The sequence below is a fragment of the Hippopotamus amphibius genome, chromosome 3 (genome assembly GCF_030028045.1).
Source record: "Hippopotamus amphibius kiboko isolate mHipAmp2 chromosome 3, mHipAmp2.hap2, whole genome shotgun sequence".
Taxonomy (NCBI): Eukaryota; Metazoa; Chordata; class Mammalia; order Artiodactyla; family Hippopotamidae; genus Hippopotamus; species Hippopotamus amphibius.
In genome coordinates, this window is record NC_080188.1 from 159026288 (window position 1) to 159043133 (window position 16846).

At 36.4% G+C, this 16846-nt stretch overlaps 1 protein-coding gene across 4 annotated transcripts in view; it reads left to right on the forward strand.

Moving 5' to 3' along the window:
- The window catches only part of SYT14 (synaptotagmin 14), a 220460-nt gene that overhangs the window by 75678 nt on the left and 127936 nt on the right, over positions 1–16846 (forward strand). For 3 of the 4 annotated variants that reach the window (XM_057727815.1, XM_057727813.1, XM_057727814.1), the window contains one exon: positions 444–659. The exons of the other annotated variant lie outside the window; for it this stretch is intronic. In XM_057727815.1, coding sequence (XP_057583798.1) covers positions 444–659 — 216 coding nt within the window. The remainder of the gene's footprint in view (positions 1–443; positions 660–16846) is intronic. 4 annotated transcript variants of the gene reach the window in all.

The following is a 16846-nucleotide window of genomic DNA, read 5'->3' on the forward strand; positions in this document are numbered from 1 at the left end:
TTGGCTAAGATGATAACCAAAAATGTCTCTTGTAACATGAATTATTTGAATCAGGTCCATATGTATTGGCAATACTTATAATTTCCTTTGTGTGCTACTGATGCTTTAAAAAAAATTATGTAAGACAGCGAGCCCTATTTTTGTTTTTCTGTACCATGGTTGGAAAAATCCCTATGACTAAAATTATTTATATAATTCAAATATACAAGTCAGTTTTTTCTATTAAAATATAAAAATCTAAAGCTTGGGCTTCTTAAATGAAAAAATATTTTTCTAAAGCTGAAAATTCAGATTGTGTGTATGTGTGTATATATATGTTTATATATATATTTGTGTGTATGAATATATATGACACATATATAAGCATATAACATGTATGCAACTATAGCAAATTTGCTGTATTGCATTAAATTTTGATCTGCTCTCCTTGTCATTCCAAATAGACAATTCCTATATGGACAAAGATGAGCATGGTTCATCCTCTGAAAGTGAAGATGAAGCGCTGGGTAAATATCATGAGGCCTTATCCAGAACACACAATTCCAGACTACCACTGGCAGATTCTAGACAAAGGAACTATACTTGGGAAACAAGACAGAAATATAGTCCCCTCTCTGCAGAGTATGATGGGTACAGTAGTGAAGCATCAATAGATGAAGGTAAGATATGTTAATTATTTTATTTTTTTAGATGATACACTATAGTATTTGATTATTTGTTTCTAAAACTCTAGGCATCTGTGGTTGCACAATAAATAAGAGCACATATAGTAGAGTCATATTTGTGGGAATATAATTTATTCAAATTCAAATCTTTGGGCTCAAGCCAAAAACCAAAACTAAAACCCAAACACCCAAAAGCAAAACACCAAATAATTTAAATACAGTGATAATTCTAGCTCCCTTTTCACAATGAACATAATGCCTAGCAATCATGAGATGGGAAATGTGAATCTGCTGTTGTCTCAGATGGATCAGTTCCGAAATACCTGTCATAGGAACTGAGAGAGTCTGAGAATCTCACAGTGTTGAATATGATTCCAGTGTGTAAATGAATGCTTTTTCATTCAGTATGGCCCTTGACATGAGCCAGATACTTCATGTGGCATGCAGCAGAGGAAATGGTGACCTGTTCCATGTAGGAGGAAAAACTATCTGAGATAGATTTACTGAGAGCTGGTACTGTATTATACTAGGCTTCAAGGGAAATTAAGGAATTTTCAAGGATTATTTTGTCTCTAATTGATTTTTGCCTCATGTGCTGACATTGACATTAGAACTCAACCTATGTAGAAGATACAAGCCCACTCTCACATATTTTTATATCTTTCTAAAGAGACATAAAAAAGGTTTTGCCGTTACTTAAAGCATGTTTATTTCCACATTTAAGGAAGCTGTTCACATGCTTGATACAATGTGTGGCTACTCCTGGTAATTATTATATTTATGACCAGATATGAAGAAAAGAGCAGTATATCTTAAATAGCACTTTTATTATTATATCAAACACAAGCTAACCTGAATTTTATAGCTGTGGTTTGCGTTTTGGGGCCTATTACTATTGATGACTTACCCTGGCACATACAGTTGTCAAAGGAGCTAAGTTGTCTATTTTTGTATTTGGCTGAGTGCTACCTGAAGATTGATGTACCTTCCTTTCATTTCTGCTGGTACATAGGTACAATAAGAAATTAATCAAATGTAGAAGGCTCATTATGAGATGCTAGGGAACACTACCATCAAAAATACCTTTTTGAGTACTAGAAAAAATAAAACGTGCTTACAGAGATAACGAAATAAGGCAAAAGCAGTAAAACCAGTCCCCAACTTAAATGAACCCTGGCTCATGAATAGTAAAGCAGAAAGATAGTGGGTCTTGAAGCCTGATCCTTGTTCACTTTCTGGCCCTGTAACTTAACCATATGAGCTGTGAAACCTTGGGCAGTGTACTTAACAATTTTTAGATTTGTTTCATTTTCTCTGAATGTGAATAACGCCTTGCTGATGGGGTTCTTATGGACATTAAATGGCGTGTGTGGTGCTTTTAGCACAGTGTCTGGTCCTGATAGGTAGGTGATCAGTAAATGGTCGTCGTAGATGTGGGTGGTGACGCAGTGATGGTGGTGACAGTGAGTCGCTGCGAGCAAGCCCTGAGTGTGTAATCTGTGACCCTACATACTTCCCTTTCTGCAGCTTCAGTTTAAGGTTTTATTTTTCCCTGCTCATTCCTTCTTCCTCCTCACCCCCTGCACTTCTCTGCTGGCTTGATTGCTTCTTCCCCAGTCCTGTTAACTCCCGCATGGCTCAACAGTCTGTGGGAAAAACAGTGAAGAGAGAAGCATAACCTCAGTGGCTCTTCTGTTCCTGTCCTCCCCTCTGGAATCACCCTCTCATTTCATTTCACCTGTATATTTAGGACCACTTGTACTTTTCTGCCATTTCTATCATTTGGTAAAACACCCAGGGTAGATTGATTTTAGGCATTCTGAAATTAGGTTTATTTACTTTATAAACATTTGTTGAAAGCTTTTTATGTGCCATACTAAATCCTGTGGATGTAAAGATGAATTAAAAACAAGCTTGCTTTAAAGAGCCCACAGACTGGAGGAGGATGACCAGTGAATACATGTGTAGTGTAGTATGTAAGAGGTCTGTTAGTTACATGAACAATGTAATGTAGAAATACAGAGGAGAAGGTGACTAAGACTTTGTTTGGGAGGTGGAAGAGTGGGGAAGTCTAATGGAGTCTTCACAGGATAGATGAACTGGACATGAGGGAGAACTGTTCAACCACCATGGAATAATGATTTCACGAAACAAAAGACAGTGTTTCAGTCTCTAGGATCTGTGCTTGGAGAAGGTGCAGGTAATAGACTGAATGCCATGCTCAGGAGTTTGGATGTTGTCTTATAGGAAATGTAGAGCCCTGGAAGGTTTTTAAGCTGGATAGTGTGACACTTTTAGGTCAGTGTATTTAAGAAAGATTATTTAACTACTGTAACAGAAGATGAATTGGAGGTAGGAACCACTGAAGGCAAAAGGACTGTTTAGATAAACAGTGACGAGATCCTCATTAGCAATGTTAATTGAGGGACAAGAATTTGTAGATTGAGGGATGGTCTCAGTATATCCTGGAGAATGACTGAATGTATGTACCAAGTAAGGAAAAGATTGTTTAGTTTAGAAAGCATAAGAGAAATAAGTTTGTGGGACGAGATAATTTAGTTTCATTCATGCTGAATTTGAGGTGTCTGTGGAATATCCAGGTAGAGGTGGGCTATCCTTATTGTTAAAATGCTGTCATTGGGATTTAGGATGGGGAGATGGCCAAGTGATAATGTAAGGTAACAATAGACTAGGAGGATAGATTTTTGTATCATAGATTATTGCTAATTGGAAAATAAAAGATTGCCATGAGTCTAAAATAGAGCCCGTGGAGTAGGGGAAGAATAGGAAAACTTGATTAGAGAGGGAGATTTCAGAGCTCTAGATTTTAGAGAAAAGCAATTTCAAGTGATAGTAAATTCTGAACATGCCCACAGGCAAAGATGCAGAAGTACATATAAAATGCTAAAAGGCTTTAAGGAAGGGAGTGGATGCATTGGGGAAGGTGTGAGAGAGCTTTCATGAAAATGGCATTTGGGTTCAGCTTTAAAGAATGGGTAGAGAGTTGATGAAAAGAATAAGTAGAGGTATTTTAGATAGAGGGAACTTCATAAATGCGAAAGTACAAAGTTGTAAAATGTAGTGACTATTTCAGGAACAGAGGAAAGTCCTCTTGGCTCTAACGTGGGGGGGGTGTGTGTCTATGTACATATATATATATGTTTATATATGTTTATATATATATATGTAAAATAAAATGGAAAGAGAGATGAGTTTTAAAGCCTGGAGTACCTCCCTGAGTAGAAGTTTGGATTTAATTTATTAGCCAGCGAGAACTCACTGAAAATTTTCACCAGGGAACCACGACCATAGATGTGCTTTAGAAAGAGTAATTTAGCAACAGGAAGGCTATAGGAAAAGACACCAATTAAGGAGGTCTTTGGAGTCATCTGTGTGGGAAATGGTAAAAATCTGAATTAAAGTAGTGGTAGGAGGATAGGGAGAGATATAGAGGTACAGTTTACTGGATTTAGGACCTAAATGTATTTGGAACATTAGAAGGAAGGATGTGTCAAAGATGACACTAGTTTCCAGCAAGTATGACTAGGAAAATGATGAGGTCATTAATATAAATAAGAAATCCAGAGAGGGATTTTTTTTTCTTGAAAGGTGGGATGGGGTGAGAGAGAGAAATGGTTTTATATGTATGAGAAGGCAGAATGTTTAAGCAGGTGGAAATGGCTGTGGATCTTGAAATCATGAATGGAGTTTGGGAGAAGGTTTTTTCAGGTAGTATATACTTAGAGAATAGAAACCAAGGGAAGACATTAAATTGATGAGGGAGAATGTATGGAGAGGAAGGATAAGAGAGTCATTTCCTTTCATTAACAGAGAGTTAAGGGTGTCACTTAAACAGAGCAGAGAAAGTAACAGCGATACAGTGGAGAATCAGGAAAATGTTGTATTTCATCAGCCATGGAAGGAGGGTTTTGAATGCCACACCGGAGAGAGACTGGGGAGGATGAGAATTCAGACAAGTCCCCTTTGTCCATTAGAAGCTGATCAGTAGACTCATAAGTGAGATTGAAGGTGGTTAGGAGAGAATAAATGGAAGAGAGTGTACATGTGCTGCCTGCATTTTCATTCCACTGTTCTCTCTTTTCCCGCTTTCAGAGTCAAAAAGTAGTTGAAGGGATTCACCTTCTCGCTCCAACCCCAAAATAGTAACCCTCCTCTGGGATATATTGGGGAAGAAGGAGGATTTGCCTCTAGCACACATTTGAGTCTCTGCCAGGTGGTTGTGCCTCTGCATAGTTGACTCAGGAGATATACTGCTCACTTCATGGCTGGTCACCTAAGTGTACAGTTCTCTTGTAGGACTTGGTTCATTTTCCTGAGGTACAAGTAAAGGAGTCAGTAGAGCAGGTTATGCTTTTCTTTATTGCTCTCACCCTTTATTCTGCATACTGTTCTGCAGGTTTATGAAGATCAGACTTGACTAATATGGGTTGAGATGACTAAAGGGAATTACAAGGTAGAAGGAAAAATATTTTTAAATGTACATTTTTTACATGACATACTGTTACCTCATTAGGACTGGTAAAGAACCATTATGCCATCTCTCAACTATCTGAATAATTCCAGTAGAGAAGCTTTGAAACAGCCAATATTGGAAATATCTGCAAGAGTAGAGAGTCAGGGAAGGCCTGAATAGAGATTAGGAGAGACCAGTGCAGGAGAACTTTCTGACCAGGTAGGGAGAACTACCATTCATTGAACTCCTACTGTGTGCCTGATTATTTCTATTTTATAGAAGTGAGAGGAGATTTTAGATCAAATAAGTGATTTTTATCTTACAGTCACACAGTAAGTTATAAAGGCTGTACTTGTCAAGTCTGCTGCAAAATGAATGATGCTTTAACTTCTGTTAGGTCATCACTGCTTTAGTGTCCTTCCTAAGTCTCTTTCATTCATAATTAACCCCTTCAATTGGGTCCTTTAGAGCAGTTTATATATTATAAATCTGAAATACAGATACTATAGAAAAAGTAAGAAAATATGACAGCCTATATTTGTTGATCATATTTTCTCCTCTAGGTGGCCATGTTAATCTTCCATTTTTTGGAATACAAAAGGGGATAATAGCTATAAGAAATTTTTCTAGGAAAAATAAACATTAAAAAACATTAACAGATTTCCTTTGTTCACAATTTTAATTTATTTCACTATGTTCTTAAAATTAAGCAGATTTTCTGATAATCATCTTATTTTAAAAAGGTTTAAGAGTTAAATAATAGGTTGTGATAGCTTGTTAAGTTGGTAAGATAGAACAACTTTGAAATTCCATTCATGCTATTTAGTACTGTCCATTTTTATATTAGATAGAAAAAGCCTGTTAGAGTTCATATAGAAAACAAACTTGTGTAAAATTATTAGAATGTCTTTTTGTTTTTTACAGGTTTTCATTTTCAGTTCACCATAGAGATTGCCATGCTGTATTTACATCTTGTGGCATAGCGATATTATTAAAATCATAACATGTTATTTTTTTTTTGGTGAGTTAATTTTAAATGTTATTGACAGATAATACATGTAACGCATATATATATATTTACATACACACACATATATACACCCTTGCCACTCTCTTATGGCTACTTTACAAGTTCCGCACTGTTGATTTTGATGTTTTCTTAAGATTAGGGTCATTAAAACATTTCTTTATTCCTTTTATTTAAGTGTAACTTTGAAAATAATTTAATACTTAAGAGTAATAAATTCTTTGCTTTTATTTTCTTTAAGTGCATTTTGACTGATTTATAAAGATTGTTCTATTGATTTTCACAATTTCTATGTGAAGAGCGTAAGTACAAAAAAGTTGTGTGAAGGCAAATTGCCTTTGACGCAAAAATTTTTAGTGTCTTAAAATAGTAAAAGTTATATGATTACATGGTTTGTTTAGAGTTTTGGTAAACCTTTTCTTTGACTTCAGGTTTGTGTTCATGAACATTACTCCTTTGAAGAGTTCTTTTGTGTGTGTGTGTGTACACGTGTACGTACATGTGTATCTACCCTCTAAATATGAGCAATTTGAGGAGAGATTGACCTTGAAGCCTTTTCATTGCATCTTTGTGTCTTGGAGATCTTTTTGTGTGATGAAATCCATTGTTCCCAGTGTTGTAGAATTCTTTTATAGTGCTAGTTTTGCAGGCTACCTCTGACCTGTAAGATGAGATGTCTTTGTGCAGTTTGGGTAAAGAAAGGCACAGCCTGCTGGGTGGATGAATTGAAAAACAGTACCATCTATGAGCAGACAGTACACCATGAGAATACAGTTCAGTTAGCACATACCACCTGTGTAAGGAAAAAAAAGGTATTCCTTCCTCTAGGTGTAAGATTTGGCAGACCCAAGGCACGCTGTACTTAAGCATCTCTTTCAGCCGGGTGCTTTTTACAGTGCGCAGACTATACAGCCATATACAGTGGTTCCTAAACACCTGTTTTTATACACTTCCGGTCTTAAAATAAGTTGGTGGGATTGCTGTATTTTCCATGGTGAATCTGTATAGATGCTTCACAATTTTTTTTTGTCTGAGATACTTGTATTGAAATGATAGAAATTAAATCATAGATGTTAAAGATATCCTTAATTGATTACAAAAGAGACACCTAGAGACATGCAGCTTTACTAAGATCATACAGTTCATTAGCAGCAAAACTGAGGCTCTGTTTGTAACCAGAGAACAGGTCAGTGCTTTTAAAAAAAACTGTTCAGCAATCAAGCAAGCAAGTAAGAGAGATACACCATAAATCGAACATGGGCTCTGTCCGTTGCTAGGGGTTGAGGCATGTCTGGAAAGTGGAGGAATAATGCTAATGGCAATCTGACAACGAATGGGACCTGACACTTTATCTACAGGTTTCTGTTAGCAAAGCCTATGGGAACTCAATATCAGATACATTTAGGGAGCATCACACAGAGTCACAGGTGGACTGACGGTAATCTTATTACCTGAGGGCAGCAATGGGTGGTTTAAACTGACTAGAACATATGTGTTTGCTGTAAGTTTAAGCTTGCCAAGAAGATGCATCTCCTGAGAAACTATCCTTAACGAGGGAGGTAAGTCTGTTTGTATTTTGCAAGGTAATCTCTTTAAGGAAATGGAAAACTTGAAGCTATTTCTAAAGACTAGGCCCAACATGGCTGTCACCTCTGGAGCCCAGGGAAGCAATTCTCACGGTTTTAGAGTATTGTGGAAATCTGGAGAACAGCATGGTGGGAAGGCCCTATGGTGAAGGAGCCCTCAAGCCAGAGGGATGTTTATTAATGTGGCTACAGTAAAATATATGTTTATTGTCTTTTAGGCACTGCTACAGTCTTTGTATAGAATTTAATTTTACCTTCACAACAGCCTTTTGATTTTATTACTTACTTATCTATTTAATTAATTTTGAAAAAGCAGCAGCTTAGAGAGGTACATTACCATGCCCAAGTTTACACAGCTGTAAGAGCTAGGGTGCAAATCCAGGTTCAGTTGATTCAGAGCACAGTGGCTTGACGACCATAACATACTGTATCAGGTACTCTCCTACCAAGTGCAAGAATACAACTTTTTTCTTCCGAGATTGCTATCTCTTTGTTCTAAGAGAATTTCATGAAGACTTTGGCCACCTAGGAAAATTAAAAACCATACAACTGGGAAATATCTGGGATTTTGGTCTCAAACTCAGATATGAAGCATATTATGCCTGCTGTATCTAGCAGAAAACTTGGACAGCGTTTCTGCAAGCTGTTTGTATGCAGACTTCTTATCCTTGAAACCTAGTACAGAAAGTTTGAGGAAATACTAGTGACATTACTTATTTCAAAAAAGCCAGAGCTGTTTTTTTTAGATAATATAAAACTTCTTCATGATGGACTATTGTGAGAAATCACTTAGATAAGTGGAAAGATTTTAGGAGTTGGTTCCTATGGGAAGTATTCCAATTATTTAGGTTACAGGAATCTAGAACTAGTCTCCTGTCACCTGCAGCTATGATTGTATTAAGCATACTAGCAAGAGCTTAAGGGTCTATGCACGTAGCATGCTACATGTGCCTGCAGTGTTACACCCTAGTTTTATTATTATTTTTTAATGTTTGGCAGAGCTTAGACCTTTGCTTTAGAGTATGTGGTAGGAGATTTAGGAAGCTCTAATACTGTAAGTCTTTTTAACAGTCTCAGCAGTAATAAAGGTATCACTACCACTATGATACTTAGGTATAGTTCTAGGAACTGTAAGAAGGCAACTGTTGTTAATATGGGCATCTCTGATAAGAATAATAAACTAGTCAACCAATAAAATGCTATGCCTTCCCTTATGATAGACTGGTAAGAACTTAAACAGTAAATGCAAAGAAGTTAACGTCCTTCACTTATGTTCATACCACCCAGAATCAACCACCATTAGTACTTTAGCATATTTTTTCAGAAATTTTTATGGCTATATTTTAAAACAATTTATATAGTAATACATAGATATATTTTGCTTTTAAAAATTTAACCTGTTAGGTGGAGGGAGACCAGTGCTATTGGCTGCCACCTCACCACACTTCCCAGCTGGAAACATGCCCCAGGGGCTGGTACATTCACTGGCTAGGCACTGAAATTCAGGTGGTTAGCCCTGCAAAAGACCTCTGTTTAGCTGCATGGAGACATCCCTGAGGGCCTGGGGTGTGCTCTGGGCTGAACCCAGTGTCAGTACATGCATAGCGGGACATGGCCCAGAAAATACCTCAAGTCAAACAGTAATGACAGCACATATTGGGATGCAGCAATAGCAGTTCTAAGAGGGGATTTCATAGCAATATAGGCCTTCCTCAAGAAACAAGAAGAATCTCAAACAACCTAACCTCCCCTCTAAAACAATTGGAAAAATAAGAATAACAAAACCCAATGTCAGCAGAAGGGAGGAAATAAAAATCAGAGAGGAAATAGAGATTAAAAAACAATAGATGAGATCAATAAAACCAAGAGCTGGTTGTTTGAAAAGATAAAATCGCCAAACCTCTAGTCAGGCTCACCAAGAAGAAGTGAGAGAGGACCCCAAAAAACAAAACAATAAATGGAAGAGGAGAAATAACAACCAATACTGCAGAAACACAAAAAAGATGATAAGAAAATACTGTGAACAGTTATATGCCAACTAATTGGACAACTTAGAAGAAACTCTAGAAACATACAGCCTGCCAAGACTGAGTCAGGAAGAAACAGATAATTTTAACAGACCAATTGCTAGACATAGAATCTGTAATAAAAAAAAAAAACTTCCTTCAAACAAAAGTCCAGGATCAGATGGCTTCACTGGGGAATTCCACTAAACATACAAAGGATAACTTATACCTATCCTTCTCAAACTATTCCAAAATATTGAAGAGGAGGGAACACTCTGAAATTCATTCTATGAAGCCACCATCACCGTGATACTAAGACCAAAGACACTGCAAAAGAAGAAAATTACAGACCAGTATCTTTGATGAATATAGATGCAAAAATCCTCAACAAAATATTAGCAAACTGAATCCAACAATACACGAAAAGGATCATACACCATAATCAAGTTGGATTCATTCCAGCGTTGCAAGGATGATTCAACATATACAAAGAAATCGGTGTGATATAACATTAACAACACCAACAAAAAGACAAAAACCATATGATCATCTCCATAGATGCAGAAAAAGCATTTGTTAAAATTCAGCATCCATTCATGATGAAAAATCTCACAAAAGTGGGTATAGAGGGAACATATCTCAACATATTAAAAGCCATTTACAACAAACCCAGCAGCCAACATAATACTCAGTGGTGAAAAGCTGCAAGCCTTCCCGCTGAATTGAAGAACAAGTCAAGGATGCCCACTCTCACCACTTCTATTCACAGCTACATGTAAATCAATGAAGTTAGACTGCTCCCTCATACCATATACAAAAATAAACTCAAAATTGTTTAAAGACCTAAATATAAGACATGACACCATAAAACTCCTAAGAAGAGAACATAGGGAAAACAATTTCTGACATAAATTGTAGCAATATTTTCATAGATCAGTCTCCCAACGCAACAGAAATCAAAGCAAAAATAAATGGGACCTAATCAAACTTAAAAGTTTTGCATAGCAAAGGAAATGATCAACAGAACAAAAAGACAACCTATGAAATTTGGGGAAAATATTTTCAAGCGATACAATCAACAAGGGCTTAATTTCCAAAATCTACAAATGGCTCATTCAATTCAACATCAGAAAAACAATCTAATTAAAAATGGGTGGGGGGAAAAGAGAAAGAAAAAAATGGGTGGAGGGTTGTCTTGTTTATGGTTTCTTTTGCTGTGCAAAAGCTTTTAAGTTTATTAGGTCCCATTTGTTTATTCTTGATTTTATTTCCATGATTCTAGGAGGTGGGTCAAAAAGGATCTTGCTTTGATGTATGTCATAGAGTGTTCTGCCTATGTTTTCCTCTAGGAGTTTTATAGAGTCTGGCCTTACATTTAGGTCTTTAATCCATTTTGAGTTTATTTTTGTGTATGGTGTTAGGGAGTGTTCTAATTTCATTCTTTCACATGTAGCTGTCCGATTTTCCCGGCACCACTTATTGAAGAGGCTGTCTTTTTTCCATTGTATATTGATTGCCTCCTTTGTCAAAGATAAGGTGTCCATACATACTTGGGTTTACCTCTGGGGTCTCTATTCTGTTCCATTGATCTTCCTTTCTATTTTTGTGCCAGTACCATACTGTCTTGATCACTGTAGCCTTGTAGTATAGTTTGAAGTCAGGAAGCCTAATTCCACCAACTCTGTCTTTCCTTCTCAAGATTTCTTTGGCTATTCGGGGTCTTTTGCGTTTCCATACAAATCGTAAGATTTCTTGTTCTAGTTCTGTGAAAAATGCCATTGATAATTTGATAGGGATTGCATTGAATCTGTAAATTGCTTTGGGTACTATAGTCATTTTCACAATGTTGATTCTTCCAATCCAAGAACATGGTATGTCTCTCCATCTGTTTGTATTGTCTTTGATTTCTTTCATCAGTGTCTTATAGTTTTCTGCATACAGGTCTTTTGCCTCCTTAGGCAGGTTTATTCCTAGGTATTTTATTCTTTTGGTTGCACTGGTAAATGGGAGCGTTTCCTTAATTTCTCTTTCTGCTTTTTCATTGTTAGCATATAGGAATGCAAGAGATTCCTGTGCATTAATTTTGTATCCTGCTACTTTACTAAATTCATTGATGAGTGCTAGCAGTTTTCTGGTAGAGTCTTTTGGGTTTTCTATGTATAATATGTCATCTGCAAGGAGTGACAATTTTACTTCTTCTTTTCCAATTTGGATTCCTTTTATTTTTCTTTCTCTGATTGCTGTGGCTAAAACTTCCAAAACTGTTGAATAATAATGGTAAGAGTGGGTGCCCTTGTCTTGTTCCTGTTCTTAGAGGGAATGCTTTCAGTTTTTCACCGTTTAGAATGATGTTGGCTTTTGGTTTCTCATATATGGCTTTTATAATGTTGAGGTAATTTCCTTCTGTGGCCATTTTCTGGAGAGTTTTTATCATAAATGGATGTTGAATTTTGTCAAAAGCTTTTTCCACATCTATTGAGATTATCATATGGTTTTTATCCTTCAATTTGTTGATATGATGTATCACACTGATTAATTTGCGTGTATTGAAGAATCCTTGCATTCCAGGGATAATCCCTGCTTGATCGTGGTGTATGATCTTTTTAATGTGCTGTTGGATTCTGTTAGCTGGTATTTTGTTGAGGATTTTTGCATCTATATTCATCAGTGATATTGGCCTGTAATTTTCTTTTTTTGTGCCATCTTTGCCTGGTTTTGGTATCAGGGTGATGGTGGCCTCATAGAATGAGTTTGGGAGTATTCCTCCTTCTGCTATATTTTGGAAGAGTTTGAGAAGGATAGGTGTTAGCTCGTCTCGAAATGTTTGGTAGAATTCACCTGTGAATCCATCTGGCCCTGGGCTTTTGTTTGCTGGGAGATTTTTAATCACAGCCTCAATTTCCATACTTGTGATTGGTCTGTTCATAGTTTCTATTTCTTCCTGGTTCAGTCTTGGAAGATTGTACTTTTCTAAGAATTTATCCACTTCTTCCAGGTTATCCAATTTATTGGCATATAGTTGCTTGTAGTAGCCTCTCATGATCTTTTGTATTTCTGCGGTGTCCGTTGTTACTTCTCCTTTTTCATTTCTAATCCTGTTGATTTGCGTCTTCTCCTTTTTTTCCTGATGAGTCTGGCTAATGGTTTATCAATTTTGTTTATCTTCTCAAAGAACCAGCTTTTAGTTTCATTAATTTTTGCTATTGTTTCCTTCCTTTCTTTTTCATTTATTTCTGATCTGATCTTTATGATTTCTTTCCTGCTGCCCTCTTTGAGGTTTTTTTGTTCTTTCTCTAATTGTTTTAGGTATAAGGTTATGTTGTTTATTCAATATTTCTCTTGTTTCTTGAGGTAGGACTGTATTGCTATCAACTTCCCTCTTAGAACTGATTTTGCTGCGTCCCATAGGTTTTGGGTTGTTGTCTTTTCATTGTCATTTGTTTCTAGGTATTTTTTTGATTTCCTTTTTGATTACTTTAGTGATTTCTTGGTTGTTTAATAGTGTATTGGTTAGCCTCCATGTGTTTGTATTTTTTACAGTTTTTTTCCTGTAATTGATACCTAGTCTCATGGCGTTGTGGTCAGAGAAGTTGCTTGATACGATTTCAATTTTCTTGAATTTACCGAGCCTTGATTTGTAACCCAGGATGTGATCTATCCTGGAGAATGTTCCATGTGCACTTGAGAAAAAAGTGTATTCTGTAGTTTTTGAATGGAATGTCCTATAAATATCAATTAAGTCAAGATGGTCTAAAGTGTCATTTAAAGCTTGTGTGTCCTTATTTATTTTCTTTTTGGGGGATTGAGTCTTCTATTTTTATTTGTGTTTTTTTTTCTTTCATTTTATTTATTTATTTTGGGGGGGGGGTACACCAAGTTCAATCACCTGTTTTTATATGCATGTCCCTGTATTCCCTTCCTCCCTTGACTCCCCCCCACCCTCCCTGTCCCAGTCCTCTAAGGCATCATCCATCCTCAAGTTGAACTCCCTTTGTTATACCGCAACTTCCCATTAGCTATCTATTTTACAGTTGGTAGTGTATATATGTCTATACTACTCTCTCACTCCGTCTCAGCTTCCCCTTCACCCCCCGCCCCCCCAACCTCAAGTTCTCCAGTCCATTCTGTGCATCTGCGTCCTTGTTCTTGTCTTGTCGCTGAGTTCATCAGTACCATTTTTAGATTCCGTATATGAGTTAGCATACAATATTTGTCTTTCTCTTTCTGACTTACTTCACTCTGTATGACAGATGCTAGGTCTATCCACCTCATTACATATAGCTCCATTTCATTCCTTTTTATAGCTGAGTAATATTCCATTGTATATATATGCCACATCTTCTTTATCCATTCATTTGTTGATGGGTATTTAGGTTGCTTCCATGTCCTGGCTATTGTAAATAGTGCTGCAATAAACATTACAGTACATGTTTCTTTTTGAATTATGGTTTTCTTTGGGTATATGCCCAGTAGTGGGATGACTGGATCATATGGTAGTTCTATTTGTAGTTTTTTAAGGAACCTCCAAACTGTTTTCCACAGTGGCTGTACCAGCTTATGTTCCCACCAACAGTGCAGGAGAGTTCCCTTTTCTCCACACCCTCTCCAACATTTGTGGTTTCCAGATGTTGTGATGATGGCCATTCTGATCGGTGTGAGGTGATACCTCATTGTGGCTTTGACTTGCATTTCTCTGATGATTAGTGATGTTGAGCATCTTTTTGTGTGTCTGTTGGCCATCTGTATGTCTTCTTTGGAGAAATGTCTATTTAGGTCTTCCACCCATTTGTGGATTGGGTTATTTGCTTTGAGTCTTCTATTTTTAAATACCCCTTTTCTCCTTCCCCTCATGCCTAATGTAATGTGATTAAAGCTGTTAAGTAATTTTCTTAGGGTGGGTTTATATCTCAAAGAGTTAATTATTCTAAGTTAATTTACAGTTAGTGGACCAGTGAAGATTCTTTACAGTTAGAAGTTTCTAAATTATCACTTGTCTATCTAAAACAAAAGAAGTTAAACAGGAAAAAGGGGGTGTCAACTACACATTGGCCCTTGCCATGGGCACTTGCCTTCTACCTCTACAAGGATTAAATCACAGGTGCTGCTATAGCTGCTGACCTTCAACATCCCCTGAAGAGAATTCAGGGTGGAGATCAGGAATGAGGCACTCTGTGCTCTGGAAAAATGGGCGGAATAGGTCTTTAGATAGTTAGATGTTTTCAGGAGCTGATTTTATGAGCCCAATCCTTGCGTCTCCTCATATCTAGAAAAGCACTAAATTCCTTCATGGTGATGTCTGTCCTCGTGACTAGCAGAGACCTTCTACAAAAATGTGTGTTTGATTACATGTACTCCTCCTTCACCAAGATTACATATATACTGACTGCCCCCCCCCCCCACCTCTTTGGAGCAGTTTCTCAGAGCTATCTGAAATGCTGTCTCCCAGGCTGCAGTCCTCATTTTGCCCCCAAATAAATCTTAACTCGCAACTCATGTTATGCGTTTTTTTTTGTCAGCAGGGGAAAGGTAAATCTAATCAGAGCATTAAACCATGAAATCATAATTGTTTATTTATGATGTTAAGTCCTCATATATCCTTCTTTGATTTTTTTTTCAAAGTGATTCTGAGTCTGTACTGCTCAGTTAAAAATCCATCACCAAGAAAGAATGTAAATAGTTATAAGTGAATACTAGAACTGAAGAATATATCAGTGTTATATTGGTTTCTTATTAAAAATTTTATCATGAAGACAGTAATTAGAAATTGATTAATTTCCCTGTACTATTTTCCCAATTTGCTCTTCCATGTTTCTCATTCTGCGCATTGTGTGTGGTACAGACTTAACTAGGCATTTGCACTGCACTAAATTTATGTATATGTTCTCTAAACGTGTTCACAACACTCCTGAAATTTTAGCATTTTTTTTTTTTAAAGAATTTGCCTTGAAACTGAGCCTCAGTGTGAGGAGAGATTGTTCAAATATCCTTTCTTTCCAGTTTCTGCTATAGCAAAAGATGGACTATGAATGAGTTAAGGGAGGAAAAAAGAAGGCATTTATGACAGCAAAAGCATGAACCAAGTTGTTTATATGATAAAGTCAGGAGGATATCTTACCTGTCCCATGTTTGGGCAGATATTAATCATGGTTTGAATTTCAGAAGGAAAGGGAAGAGAGACCTGAGTGAATGCAGACTTTTATTGGGCAGTGGTTATAGACTGTGGAAGTTGAGTTAGGCTTGTAACTGTACGAATCGTACATCACAGCATGTAGATACTCCTCTCGCACCATTCATGTTGAATAATTTACTGCGCTCTTTCAAAGAGTGAAATATCAACTTAATTATCAGTTTTTGGTGAAATGAAATTGAGGTTCTATTTTAATTTTAAAATTCTGAAAAATCTCTCATCTAAGCAATCTTGATGTGGGGCTCTCCTTTGGAGACGTACTGCCTTTGAGGAAATAAATTACATTGAAATCTCTGATGCGTGAATCAAAAATTACTTTGAGAAGCTGAGAGGTGTTTTGATGCTTTGGCATATCTCTTTCCTGTTCCTTGATATCTACGCATAAGGATAAAGATTGTCTTAGAACATTTGATTATATTTAAGTCTCTCAGGTGTTCAGAAATACCATCAACCAAAACTAAGGTAATTTAAATGGATTTTGAGAATTAGTATGGTAGTTATTTAAGGCCTAGATAGTTATGAAGAAAGTTCTTTTCTTTTTACAATTTAAACAATCTTTTATTTACTGTGCCTTGTCTTAGTAGTTAAAAGAAAAACATACTATGGAATTTTGGTCATTGGTAACTTTGGAAATGCTACTTTAAGTATAAATTTAATTACACATAAGTAATCTATAAGGAAAATATAAACTAAATCTTTTAAAATTTCATAATGAACAGCTTTTTCAAAATGATAGATTAAAATATTTTTGAAGTCAAAAAATCTGTATTTTTACTACATTAACAAAAGGTTAATTATAGTTCCATAAATTACATTAGTTCTAATATACTGAATGATTATACTATAGTAAACACTATTCTAAACACTTTACGTAAATTAACTGTCTAAATTTTTTCAATAA